Here is a 13,482-nt window from a genome sequence, read left to right on the forward strand (position 1 = left end):
TGGGAAAATCCTAGGAAGACGAGATTGACAAGCACGTGACAGCCCCCTCCCCCACCTCCTGACCTCTCACATCTAGGTTTAAGGGGATGGTGAAGGGGGGGCTGCCGGCCCTGGTCCCCGGCCCCCCTCGCTCACCCACGTGAGCTCCTCACCTGCTGGCAGGGGCCCCACTCTGCGGGGCTGTGGCGGAGCCGGGCTGGGGGCGGGGCTGGGGGCGGGGCTGGGGCGGAGCCCGCGACAAAGGCTGGGCGCGGGGCGGGGGTGGGGTGGAATCCCGGCCGCGGGCTAGGCGGGGTGGAGGCGCTCGGGTCGCCCGGGCGGGCGGGCGAGCCGGCGGGCGGGGTCGCGCCTGGCGGCCGGTCCCCATTACCCAGGCGCCTGTCGGGTGGGGGGCGCGTCATGTGGCCGCTCACGGTCCCGCGGCTGTCGCTGCTGCTGTGGCTGCTCTGCCCAGGCCTCGCCGGACAGGTAGGGGCCCCGCGGGCAGGTGCGGGCGCCGGGGAGCCCTGGAGGGGACGCGGGCTCGGAGGGATCCCGCGAACCAGAGCTTTGGGGTCCCACCAGCCTCCCCTTCCAAAAGCTGCAGGATGGCGAGGGGCTTTATGGGGAAGGTCGCAGCAAAGGAGGGGTTGGAACATCCACCCTCGTTTGGGGAAACCCTGGGGACACCCAAAGCAACCTCAAGGTGGGGAGATTGGGGAGACTCTAGTTTTGGGGTTCCAACCCCCTCGATGAACCACAGCTCACATCCCACCATCTGGCTGTGAGACTGGGGAGGGAAACTTCAGGGGGGCTTTGGGGTGTCGCCTGTCACTTGCCCATTATGGCTAGGGTGGTTTAGCGTCTAAAGATCCCCCCATCCATTGCCTGCACCCCTATAGTGGGAAGGGGGCGGGACTCACGTGTGAATGACTGACGGGGATGTGCTCCAGGTGCTTGCTGCTCACGGGTGCTGGGGAAACGTGTGTCTTTGTGTTGTGCCTGGGTGTGACCCAGGGGAGTTTGTGTGTGTGTCCAAATGTGAGTGAATTGGGGTGTGACTGGGAGAGGGTGCGTGTGCGTGTGGGAGAGTGTGTGAGTGGCAGTGGGGGCGGGGTGACCCGAGGCTGTGATGATAGGAGTTGTGGGTCCGTGACTGGCTGTGTGACCCGGCAGGAGGACCTGTGAATCTCCTTGTGTTCAGCTCCTGCTGTATGTCAATAACGGGGTGTGACAGTTGTCCTCACGGCTGTGCCCAGATGCCTGGGTTGTCCAAAACTCGAGTGACAGTCAGGTGTGTGGCCATGTGAGGGCACTCTGTGCCTTTGGTTGAATACATCACTCTGAAACGGGGTGTTCAGGGTGACAGGCTGTGTGTGCAAACGTGACGTCCAGGCCCTGTGTGTGTCGGCTCCATGCATGCTCCGTTCCGGGTCTGGCAGAAGCAGGTGGCTCCTTGTGGTACCCCATCTTTTGGGCAAGCTAAGAGAGCTTTACAAAACGTGGAGGGTCCAAGCTTTCTTCTACTATTGAGAAGTCTCCTTCCTCCTCCATCTTGGGGGTGGGAATACCCCAAGATCTCGTGTGTGTGTGTGTGTGTGTGTGTGTGTGTGTGTGTGTGTGTGTGTGTGTGTAGGGGGGAGTCAGGAGGAAGCTGGTATCAATAAAACTGTAGCATAATAGCAAACGTTGGAGAAAGTCTGATGCTCAGGGTTGTATCATAAACGGCAGGAGCCAAGGGTCTTAATCCTCTGAGAGCCCTCATTGTGGATCCTACGCTGGCAGGGTTACCCCCTATCTAAGAGATAGGGAGACTGAGGCACAGCAAAGTTAAGTCACTTGCTTGAGTCCAGACGGCTCAGGAGTAGCACAGAGAGGATGGACTGAGGCGAGTCTGTCCTCAACTACACGCTTTCCGTTTGTTAAATAATCCACCCCACGGGTTTACCCTGCTTGGGAGACATGACTAGGCGGGGTTTCCGGGAAGGAACTCAGAATACGAAGGTCTGGTCACCTTCCCCTTTTCTGATCAAGACAAGCGGGGAGTGAGCTGTAATTACACCTTACTGAGGGGTCCGTGTAGGACTTCCCCAAGAAGAGGTGGGGTCTCCTGCCCTCGGCCCGTGGCAGCACGAACACGCGGGGTAGGGAAGGCGCAGCAGGTTGCACACAGTAGGCACTCAGGATTTGAGCTCAACAGAAACAGATGCACCACGTGTGAAAAAGAAAAAAACCACATACACTTGAAAAATAGCTGGGGAAAAAATGAGCCAGGAGGGGAGGCTTTAATTTCTGGGGGTGACTGAATCACCCTAAGGTTTCCAGTCCCACGGCCAGTTTGCTGAGAGACCCCAAGACTGGAGGGAGGGGCTTGGGGCGGGGCCGATGGGGGTGGGGCTACTCAGAGAGAGAGGGCGGGGCCACATGTCAGAGCACGCTGGAGCTGAAGTGGGGAAATCTCAGTCCGGTCCCGAGGGGCAGCAGTCACTGGCTGCAGTGCTTCAGGTAGCCACTAGGGGGCACCACGTGACGGCTAAATAATAGCCTGTGGTTACTATGGCCTGGCTCCATAAGGGGAGAGGCAGGGAAAGAGGAGGGAGAGGCGGGCCTCCGAGGGAGGCCACCTTGCCCTTCTCATATTTCTCCGTCTAGTCCCAGACCCCCCTCCGCAGTCCCAACGGAGCCCTCTTAGAAATCATTTCCTCAGCCGTTCAATCACCAGATTTGATTAAACAGTGAAGCCCTGCCCTCCCGGAGCTGACCTTCAGGTGCAGCAGACAGATGAAACCACAAAAATGCATAAAACAGTGCCAAGAGTTGCATCCATATATGATCCTGTGCAGACAGGGAAAATCACAAGTGCGAAGCTAGGCATGGTGGCCCACACCTGTAACCTGGGGTGAGGGCAGTCAGAGTTCAAGGTCATTCTCCACTACATTGTGAGTTCAAGGCCAGCTTGGCCTGCTGCCTGCCTTCCTCCTCGCCCCCCCTTCACACACACACACACACACACACACACACAACACACACACACACACACACGGTAAAGGAGATTAAAGAGGATCTGGAGAGCCGGCTCAGCAGTCAGGAGCCCTTGGTGTCTGTTTTGGTTTCTGTGCCGTGCACTCTGGCAGAAAGCAGCTTAGAGAAGGAGAGGGTTTCTTTGGCTTGCTCGGCCAGGTGGCAGTCCATCACGGGAAGCCAGGCACTGAAGCAGGGCTGTGGAGGGGCGCTCTTTCCTGGCTCACACTCAGCCAGCCTTCTTATACAGCCCAGGTCCACCTGCCTAGAGATGGTGCTGCCACACCTGACTAGGCCTTCCTGTCCGTCAAGACCAACTCTCATGGGCACGGCCACAGACCAAGCTGATCTGGCCAATCCCTCAACTGAGGGTCCCTTTTCCTAAGTTGACAATAAAAAGTAACCAGGATGCTGCTCTTGCAGAGGACTGGAGTCTGATTTCCAGCACCCACATGGAGCAGATCATGGCCACCACTAAGTCCTGCTCAGGGGATGCAACCCACTGTCTGACCCCAGAAATAAGCACAGACACATACACATGAATTAAAAAATAAAAGTACCCCCCCCAAACACACCAGACAGGGTTTCTTTGTGCAGCCCTGGCTGTCCTGGAACTCACTTTGTAGACCAGACTGGCTTCAAACTCAAAGCAATCCACTTGCCTCTGCCTCCCGAGTGTTTGCCCCCCATGCCTGGCACATAAAATTAAGTCTTAAACCAATGAGAGTGGAGATGGGGACAGGCAGGGACTCTTTGAGCTGGTGTGATCAGGAAGGTGTCTCCAAGAAGTGGAATTAGAGGTAACGTGGAGGAGGTGAATGGGAAAGGCTTTCGGGTGAAGGGCATTCAAGGCAAGAGGAACAGTCAGCATGTGCAAAGGCCCCGAGGGAGCAGTGTGGAGGCTGCTGTGGAACCAGCAGAGTGAGGAAAGATGAATTCGGGGTTGGGGGAGGTCAAAGAAGACGAGCCAGGCAGAACCACGGAGAAGCTGTGATCGTGAGTGAGGAGGGGTCAGCACCTGGCAGAGGCATTTTCCTGCCTGGCTAGAACTGGTCTCTTGCTCTAGGTCCTGGCCACTGTAGCGTGGTTCTATGTGAGTGAGAGAAAAAGTGAGTGTGTCACGAGCGCGCATGCCCGTGAGCGCGTGCTATGTCTGTGTGAGGCTGTCAGATGCCCTGGATCTGGAGTTACAGACAGTTGAGAGCTGCCATGTGGGTGCTGGGAATTGAACCTGGGTCCTTTGGAAGAGCAGCCAATAGCTCTTAACCGATGAGCCATCTCTCCAGGCCCCAATTTTAAGTTATTTTTTTTAAGTAAGACAGGATTTCAATGTGTAGCCCTGGCTGTCCTGGAACTCACTCTGTGGACCAGGCTGGCCTCAGAGAACCGCCTGCCTCTGCCTCCCAATGCTGGGATTAAAGGCGTGGGCTGCACTGCCTGGCTGCCTTAAGTTTCGAGCGCCTCTCCCTGGCCCCAGAGCTCAGACTGTGGCTGGCTGCCCCTGAGCTGCAGCGCTCCTCTGTCCCTGCCTTCTGGTCGAGGTTACAGGCCTGCTCCACTTGTCTTTTGTGTGGTGCTGGGATCTGACTTTGGGTCCCCATGCTTGTACCATAAACACTCCCCGCTCTGAGCTAGCTCTCTGGCCAGCCCATGATTCTTGAGTGGCCGAGAGCTGCCAGGGACCCAAGCAGCCCTGAGCCTGCCCTCTCCCCTTCAGGAGTCATCTTCCTGACACTTGAGAAATCCTCCCTGCGGTCTAGCTTCGTTTTACTTTAAAATAGTTCAGTTTTTGTTGAGACAAAGTTGCATGTAGACCAGGATAGCCTTATACACCTGATCCTTCTCCCTCACCTCTCAAGTGCTGGGATGACAGGTGTGCACCCAACACCCACTTGAGCTTAGGGCCTATACTTTTCTGGGGTCCCCACAGGATGGGAATAACTAGTTCAGTTTAACCATATGCCCCAGGGCCTTCGCACTTTCCATACTCTTTATATACCCAGAATGTGTTCCTCCAGGAACAATCATTTCAATGCCCTCTCCTCTTCCTTTGCTTAAGTCACTTCCTCTAAGAAGGATGCCCTGAGCCAGTGGTGGTGGCACACATCTTTAATCCCAGCTCTCGGGAGACAGGCAGGAGGATCTCTGTGAATTCGAGGCCAGCCTGTCTACAAAGTGAGTTCCAGGATGGAAACCCTGTCTCAACCCCCCCACACACACACCAAATAGGCTTCCCTGACCATCGCCTGAAATAATGTATTTGAGACCGTTATGAAGTGAAACGAACTACTTGAACACACATGGACACTGCAGTGCCACAGAAGCCAACCTGAAAACTGAGAGCTACTGAGTAGCTAGAGGGAGGGCAACATATAGAGAGTGGAAACCCTGCACAAAAGGATGGTTTGTGCCCCAGAACACATTTCCTCACTGCTAAGAAGAGCGCACTATTGAAAACTCAAGGATCAAGTTGAGGCTGGAGGTGTGTGGCCAGTTGACAAGACGCTGGCCTGCTTTATATGAAGCTCGAGTTCTAATCCTCAGCATCACATAAAACTGAGTATGGTGTCCAATGCTTATAATTCTAGCACTTGGGAGATGGAGGTGGGGGATCAGGAGTTCAAGGTCATCCCCTACCATATAACACAGGGTAGCTTCGGCTGCATGAGATTCCCCACCCCCCAGTTTAAAAACAAAACCAAATCAGGGCTGGGGTGTAGCTCAGCCTCCGAAGCCCTGGATCCCATCCCAGCACTGCATGAAATAGGTGTGGTGGTGCACACCCACAACCCCAACCCTCAGAATCACAGGCAGGGGATTGACACTAATTTGGGGGCAGCCTAGGTTACAAAATGAGGCCCTGCCACAACAAAACAACGTGTGTATGTCTCACACAGTTCTGGAATTTTCCATAGAATGTTTCTGGTTGCTGTTAACTGGAACTTCAGAAAGCAAACCCCTGGAGAAGTGGGGACCCCGTGCCAAGGTTGGTGCCTGAAGTCGTGGGTGTCAAGCCGAGGCTGAAATCCCACGGAAGGATTCTGCGGCTTAGAGTGGAGATGCTGAACGTGCTCAGGCTGTCTAGGTGTTAACATCCCAGCGGACTGGGGCGGGAAATCCGCGGCGGGAAGAGCCTCCTGGGGCTGGGCCCGAAACTAAGGAGCTGGGGTGACACCTAGTGGTGGAGTGCGGTTTGTGCAGGACGTGAGGTTTTGTGTGTGTGTGTGTGTGTGTGTGTGTGTGCATGTGTGTGTGTGTGCGCGCGCGCGCGCGCATGTGTGTGTGTGTGCATGTGTGTGTGTGTGCACAAGTGTGCATACAAAGAACAGAAGTACCTCAACTAGGGCTCCTCAGAAGCACTCCAATTATTTTTTTGTTTTTAAATTTTAATCACATTTATTTATTTGGAGAGGGGAGAGTTCTTGGCCTGGTGCCCACTTGGAAATCAGAGCATGTGGAGGTCAGATGATAATTTTTGGGACTCAGTTCACTCACCGTTTGGGTTCCAGGGATGGAACTCAGGTCTTTTGGTTTGGGTTTGGCAGCAAGCCAATTTGGTCTCCGAACCTTCTCGTGGTCTCTTTTTTTTTTTTTTTTTTTTTTTTTTTTTAGCCTTTCCTGAAACTCTCTCTGTAGCCCAGGCTGGCCTCGAACTCACAGATCTGCCTGCCTCTGCCTCCTGAGTGCTGGGATCAAAGGCGTGCACCACCACCACCACCACCACCTGGCTCCTCACTTGGTTTATTGAGAGAGAATCTCTCACTGACCTGGGGCTTGCCAAGTATGGCTGGCTGGCCAGCGAACCCAGGGTGACACACTGTGCTCCCACATTTAGAGAGCCAAGAATCCACGCCAACCCCTAGGATGGCAGCCAGCCCTGTTACACTTCATCCATCCACGCCTTAGGCCAATTTAAGAGGAAGCAGGAAACAGCAGGTTGGTGCGAACCCAGATTTGCTGAGGTGTGTTTGGAAAGCATATTCACCTCCACACCAGTAAACCCAGGTGTCTCCAGGTGCCTGATCCTTCACTCCTCACCGTGTGTGTGTGTGTGTGTGTGTGTGTGTGTGTGTGTGTACATGTTTGCAGGTGTATGGCTGTGTGTGCGTGTGAAGGCCAGAGGTTGGCATCTGTGGTCTTCCTAGGCCGCTCTCTGCTCTGTTTTACATCATGAGCGCTCCATGAACCTGGAACATGCTGATTTGGTTCGTGTAGCAGGCCAGCAGCTCTGAGAATACCACTTCTACCGCATGAGTGCTGAGATTTCAAGCAGACCACGCCCACCTGACATTTCCATGGGCCCTGGGGATCTGAACTCAGGTCCTCGTGTTTGGGTGGCCCGCACTTTGCACACTGAGCCGTTTCCCCGGTTCCTAATTTGTTTCCCTTTTTAGAAGATGACATGTATTTGTTTATTTTCCCGTGGGCATGTCTGTCTGGTCGTGGAGGTTAGAGGCCGGTTTCCAGAAGTCAGTTCTCTTTTTCATCATGTGAGTTTCTATCAGGGACCGAACTCAGGTCCTCTTGGCAGCAATCACCTTTATCTGCTAAGCCTCTTGCCAGCCCCTTTACAGTGATCTGTACCTCTGGGTGTCAGACCTACTCTGAAGACAGAACTATAAAATATCACTGTACAAAAACAAAGAAATCCAAAATCAAAATCAGTTGAGGCCATACAACTCCTCATCCCTGAAGCCCAGAGCATTCTAGTTATCCTCAAGAAAAGCACAGTAAATACACCACCTTGTTTTCCTTGTTTCTCTGGTCCTTCCAGAGTAAGTCACTGAAGACACGGAGAGATGGGACACAGCTTGCTGTGGAGTGTGTGGCGGTCCACAGGTGAAAGAGACAGATGCGAGCTGGGCATAGTGGTGCATGCCTTCGTCTTAGCCTCTTGGAGGCTATGGCGCAAAACTTGAAAGTTGCAGACTGGCATAGACAACTGAGCAAAACTTCTTTGAAAATATAATAAGAAGGGTCTAGGGGCGTGGCTCAGCTGCAGAGCCCCTGCCTAGAAGCCCCCATAGAGGGGCTGGGGGCCTGGCTCAGTGTCATTGTGTGCAGTGTATTGTGTACAATACACAAGCATTGTATGCAGAGGATCATTTCCCACGCCGACATGAGCTGGAAGCACACCAGTTCTGGGGGTGGGAACTCAGGCTGAGTATGGATGGTACCTATGAGACGTGAGGTTGGGGGTGAATGTGGACAGGGTTGCTGTGATCTGGCTAGAAAGACTGAATTCTAAGTTAAGGATTTCAGAATTCATCGAGTTGTTAGTAAGCAGTCACAAGGGCTGGAGAGACAACTCAGTGGCTAAGAGCACTGGCTGTTCTTCCATAGAACCCAGGTTTGGTTCCCAGCACCCACATGGCAGCTAAAAACCATCCATAACTACAGTTCCAGAGAGACTGATGCCTTTTCTGACCTCCACAGGCACCAGGCACTCATGAGGTAAGCAGACATATATACAGGCAAAATACCCATACACATAAAATAAATCAATCACACATGTATACACACACACACACACACACACACACGGACACGGACACGACACGGACACACATGGACACACACAGACACACGGACACACACACACAAAGATAAATGATCATAATACTCATCATGAGTTCAAGGCCATAACAAGACCTTGTCTCTCCAAATCAAAACAAACAAAGCTGACCTGGGCTGTGCCGATGGCTCAGTTGGTGGAGTGCTGGCCTAGCGCACACCAAGCCCTGCACGCCATCTCCAGCACCACAGAGACGTCTGATGTAGCGCTCCTGTGGTGTCAGCACTGGGGAGTGGAAACAGGAGGATGAGGAGTTCAAAGTCATATTTGGCTATATAGCAAGTTTGAGGCTGTCTCAGGCTACATGAAACAATGTTTTTTGTATGTTTGTTTGGTTTTGCTTTTTTGAGACAAGGTTTCTCTGAATTTTTGGAGCCTGTCCTGGAGGGAACTCGCTCTGTAGCCCAGGCTGGCATCAAACTCACAAAGATCTGCCTGCCTCTGCCTCCCAAGTGCTGGGATTAAAGGCGTGCGCCACCACCGCCACCACCACCTGACTATGAAACAATATTTTAAAAAAGCAACCAACAGGAGCTGGAGAGAAGGCTCAGAGGTTGAGAACACTGACTGCTCTTCCAGAGGTCCTGAGTTCAATTCCCAGCAACCACGTGGTGGCTCACAACCATCTGTAATGAGACCTGGTGCCCTCTTCTGGCACACAGACATATATGCACGCAGAACACTGTATACATAATAAATAAATCTTTTTTTTTTTTTTTAAGTAAAAAAAGGAAAAAGAAGCAACCAACAAAAAACATAGAAGTGTCAAAACTTGATTCTAAGTGCACCCAAAGTTCATTTCTAGTGAAATCCCAAGACAACCTGGTTTAATCCTTGCTGGGAACTCGCACTCAATATTCTGACTGCAGAGACTGCTCCAAGTTGGCCTTGGAGATATGAACAAGTCCTGTGGAGCAGAGGAATTTGTCCATGGAGTCTGGGACTCAGAGGACTGAGAGATGGCTCAGCAGTTAAGAGTGTTTGTTCCTCCTTCAGGGGACCCGAGTTTGCTTTCCAGCACTCACAGGGACAGCTCACAACTACGACCTATAATTACAGCTCTAGGGCATCTGTTCTCTGTGAGTTCAAGTCCAGCCCGGTCTACAGAGCAAGTTCCAGAATAGCCCTGGCTGTTACACAGAGAAACTCTGTCTCAAAAATCAGTCAATCTATTAATTGTGACAATCTGCTATATATGACCAGAAGTGGGGATGCTAGGTTATTTAGGAAATCCTGCTGAAGTCTTCCAGTGTTGAAGAAATTTCTGTCAAAGCTGGGCATGGTGGCACACAATCCCAGCACTCAGGAGATAGAGGCAGGCGGAGGCCAACCTCATCTACAAAGTGAGTTCCACAACCTCCAGGAGTACATAGAAAGACCCTAGCTTAAAAAAAAAAAAAAAAAAAAAAGGACCTGGCTGCTGTAAGCTGACCTCTGACCCCCACACCCCCACTGTGGCACACATCAAATAAATTAATAAATATTCTGGCAGTTGTGCAAATTGACCCTTCTGTCAGTCAGACTCGAGCTGTTTCACATCCTTTGGATTCCTGGCCTGGGATGACAGGTGTGAATGACAGGTGTGAACCACCACCCCTGGTTTGTGTGGTGCTGGAGAATGGACCCAGAGCTTCATGTTAGGATGTTCTCTAGCCACAGAGTCAGATACCCAGCCCTCTTTTTACTGTTTGTTTTGGGACAGGTTCTCATTCTTGATCTTCCTGCCTCAGCCTCCCAAGCATTGGAAGTTACAGACCTGTGACACTGTTTGAGAAAACGTTACCTTTTCCAGGGTCTGCCTTACATTGTGGCAGAAGTAGGAAGGAGAGAAAACATCTGTTTTCACTCACAGTTTCAGGGTATGTCCATCACAGCAGCAGCAGGGAAATCAATGTGACATGACCCCACAGTCAGGGACAGAGAGTGAGGGATTCAATCCAGTGCTCGTCTGGCTTCCTTTACTCTTGGGCAATTCAGGACATGCTGTCTCCTAGGGAATGATGCTGCCCACAGTGGGCTGGGTCTTCTCATCCTCGTCAATATGATTAAGACAGTCTCTCACAGACATACCAACAGGCCAGCCTGAGCTAGACAGCCCCTCACTGAGATTTGCTTCCTAGGTGAACTAGACTGTACCAAGTTCACAGTCAAAACTGACCATCACACCTCACCTGTGGAAACGAAGATAACTCCTCTATGTCTTCTTTCAAAACTTTACTGTTAGATGGATAATCCGTCCAGAATTGGTTGATTTTGTGTGTGTGTGTGTGTGTGTGTGTGTGTGTGTGTGTGTGTGTGTATTAGTGTGGATGCACATATGTGGGATGTGTGTGCACATTTGTGTAGAGGTCAGAAGTCAACCTTGAGTATCATCCCTCAGGAGTCAGCCACTTTAATTTTTGGAGACAGTCTCTCTGACCCAGAGTTCACCAAGTAGGCTGGCCTGGCTAGCTACTAAGCTGCACAGATGCTCCTGCCCGGGATACAGGCATGTACCAGCATACTTAGTTTTTTTCTTCTTTAAAAACTATCTTTTGGGGCTGGAGAGATGGCTCAGAGGTTAAGAGCACTGCTTGTTCATCCAAAGGTCCTGAGTTCAATTCCCAGCAACCACATGTGGACTCTGTGAGTTCGAGGCCAGCCTGGTCTACAGAGTGAGATACAGGAAAGGTGCAAAGCTACACAGAGAAACCCTGTCCATAGAAACAAAAAAACAGAGCCGGGCGTGGTGGCGCACGCCTTTAATCCCAGCACTCGGGAGGCAGAGCCAGGCGGATCTCTGTGAGTTCGAGGCCAGCCTGGGCTACCAAGTGAGCTCCAGGAAAGGCGCAAAGCTACACAGAGAAACCCTGTCTCGAAAGAAAAAAAAAAAAAAAAAAAAAAAAAGAAACAAAAAAACAAACAAAAAATTCTTCTGTAAAATAAAAAAAAAACTATCTTTTATTTATTCTCTGACAATTTCATACATGTGTGCAATATATCTTGTTCATGCCCACTCCCAACTCCCCTGTCCCACTTTCCCCCCAGTCCACCCCCAACACATTTCCTTTCCACCTCTGTGTTCTTTCCTATGTTTTTAAGCCCACAGACACTGGTCAGGGCTTCCCATTGATCTTGTTCAGGTCTTGTGTAGGTGGCCATAGCTACAGTAAGTTCGTGAATGCAATGGCATGCCATGTCCAGCATTCCTCTCCTCCTCTGCCTCCTCTCCTGGGATGATCCCTGAGTCTTGGGTCTGGGGGTTGGGTCGGGCAGTTTGATACAGATGTCCCATTTAGTGCTGACACTCAACAGTGACTGTGTTTGGCACTTTGCACAGTTATGAGTCTGCATTAACTGCTGCACACTGCGGAGAGATGTTTCTCTGGATAAGGCTGAGAGCAGCAATGACCTATGGGTAGAAGGGAAACACTTAGAAGGCAGTTTGACAACTTGTCCGTTAAGCAAAACAACAGGGGTAGGTGGCCCCTAGGAGCTCTGACCTCCCAAGCCATGGGCCTCTGATGACGCTTACATAACTCAGTAGGCGTTCCCTTCTGTGGAGTAGGCCTCGAATCCAGCCGATAACGGATGGCTACTCTGTAACCATCATTCCACTATTGCCTAGCAGGTTGGTGGGACTGAGCAAGACCGTCAATGTTTTTGTTGTTGTTTTTTTGTTTTTAATGTGGGCTCTGGGGATCCAACTCAGGTCCTCATGCCCTAACCTATCTTCTCAGATCACAGAGGATTAATTTTTGTATATAACATGAGGTAGTGGTCCACTTCCACTCTTCCCCACCATGAATCAGTTCAAATGAATCAGCCCGAATAGACTCTGAGGCTGAATGCTGGGTGATTTGGGGAAAGTTTCTCAGCGCCTCTGTGCTTCTATTTCCTCATTTTTTCTTGTTTATTTAATTTGCTGTTCTGGATATTGAACATAGAGTGCATGCTAGGAAAGCACTCTACCACTAGGCTCCATCCCTGTTAACTCATGTATAAAATGGGGTTTAGAGCTGTGTGTAGTGGCGCATGCCTTTAATCCCAGCACTCGGGAGGCAGAGGCAGGCAGATCTCTGTGAGTTCGAGGCCAGCCTGGGCTACATAGAGAGTTCTAGCCTCATCAGAGTGGCACGGTGAGACCCTGACTCCCAAAGGGAGGGTGGGGTGAGGAGATAGGTCAGTCAGTAAATGCTTGTTGTGCAAGCATCAAGACCTGAGTTTGGATTCTGAGAACACACATAAAAAGCCAGGTGCCACTGCGTGCACTGTATCCTAGGGGAGGTAGAGGCAGAAGGATCCGTGGGGCCTCTGGCAGCCAGCACAGCCAAATTGATGAGCTCTACATTCAGTGAGGAACCCTCTGTCAAACCATAAGAGGAGCTGAGCGGTGGTGGCGCACACATTCAATCCCAGCACTTGGGAGGCAGAGGCAGGTGGATCTCTGTGAGTTCGAGGCCAGCCTGGTCTACAGAGTGATTTCCAGGACAGCCAAGGCTACACAGTGAAACTCTGTCTCGAAAAACAAAAATGAAACAAACAAACAAACAAACAAACAAAAAACCCCACAAGTTGGGACCCCTAGAGGAAGACACCTGGCCTACCTACTTGAGCAAGTGTACATGTGTACATGTGCACCCACACTCACAAATGTACAGACATGGGCGTGCACACACATAAGAGCTGGCTTTGGGGGGTTGGGGATTTAGCTCAGTGGTAGAACGCTTTGCTAAGGCCCTGGGTTCAATCCTCAGCTCTGGGGAAAAAAAAAAAAAAAAAAAAAAAAAAAAAAAAAAGAGCTGGCTTTGGTGTCAGGAAGAAAAGGACTGTGAGGGGCCACGAAGGCTTGAGCCATAAATGCTAGTCTCTGTGGTCTGTCAGGGCAGAGCCTAGGGTATTCGGTGAAGCCAGAATTCTGTGGTGTG

General features: G+C 51.5%; 1 protein-coding gene across 1 annotated transcript in view; it reads left to right on the forward strand.

Moving 5' to 3' along the window:
* Positions 1 to 334: 334 nt before the first annotated feature.
* The window catches only part of Olfm2 (olfactomedin 2), a 79,216-nt gene continuing 66,068 nt past the window's right edge, over positions 335 to 13,482 (forward strand). The window contains exon 1 of the mRNA XM_028872421.2: positions 335 to 468. Coding sequence (XP_028728254.1) covers positions 400 to 468 — 69 coding nt within the window. The 5' untranslated portion in view covers positions 335 to 399. The remainder of the gene's footprint in view (positions 469 to 13,482) is intronic.

Source organism: Peromyscus leucopus, chromosome 7 (assembly GCF_004664715.2).
Source record: "Peromyscus leucopus breed LL Stock chromosome 7, UCI_PerLeu_2.1, whole genome shotgun sequence".
Lineage (NCBI taxonomy): Eukaryota > Metazoa > Chordata > Mammalia > Rodentia > Cricetidae > Peromyscus > Peromyscus leucopus.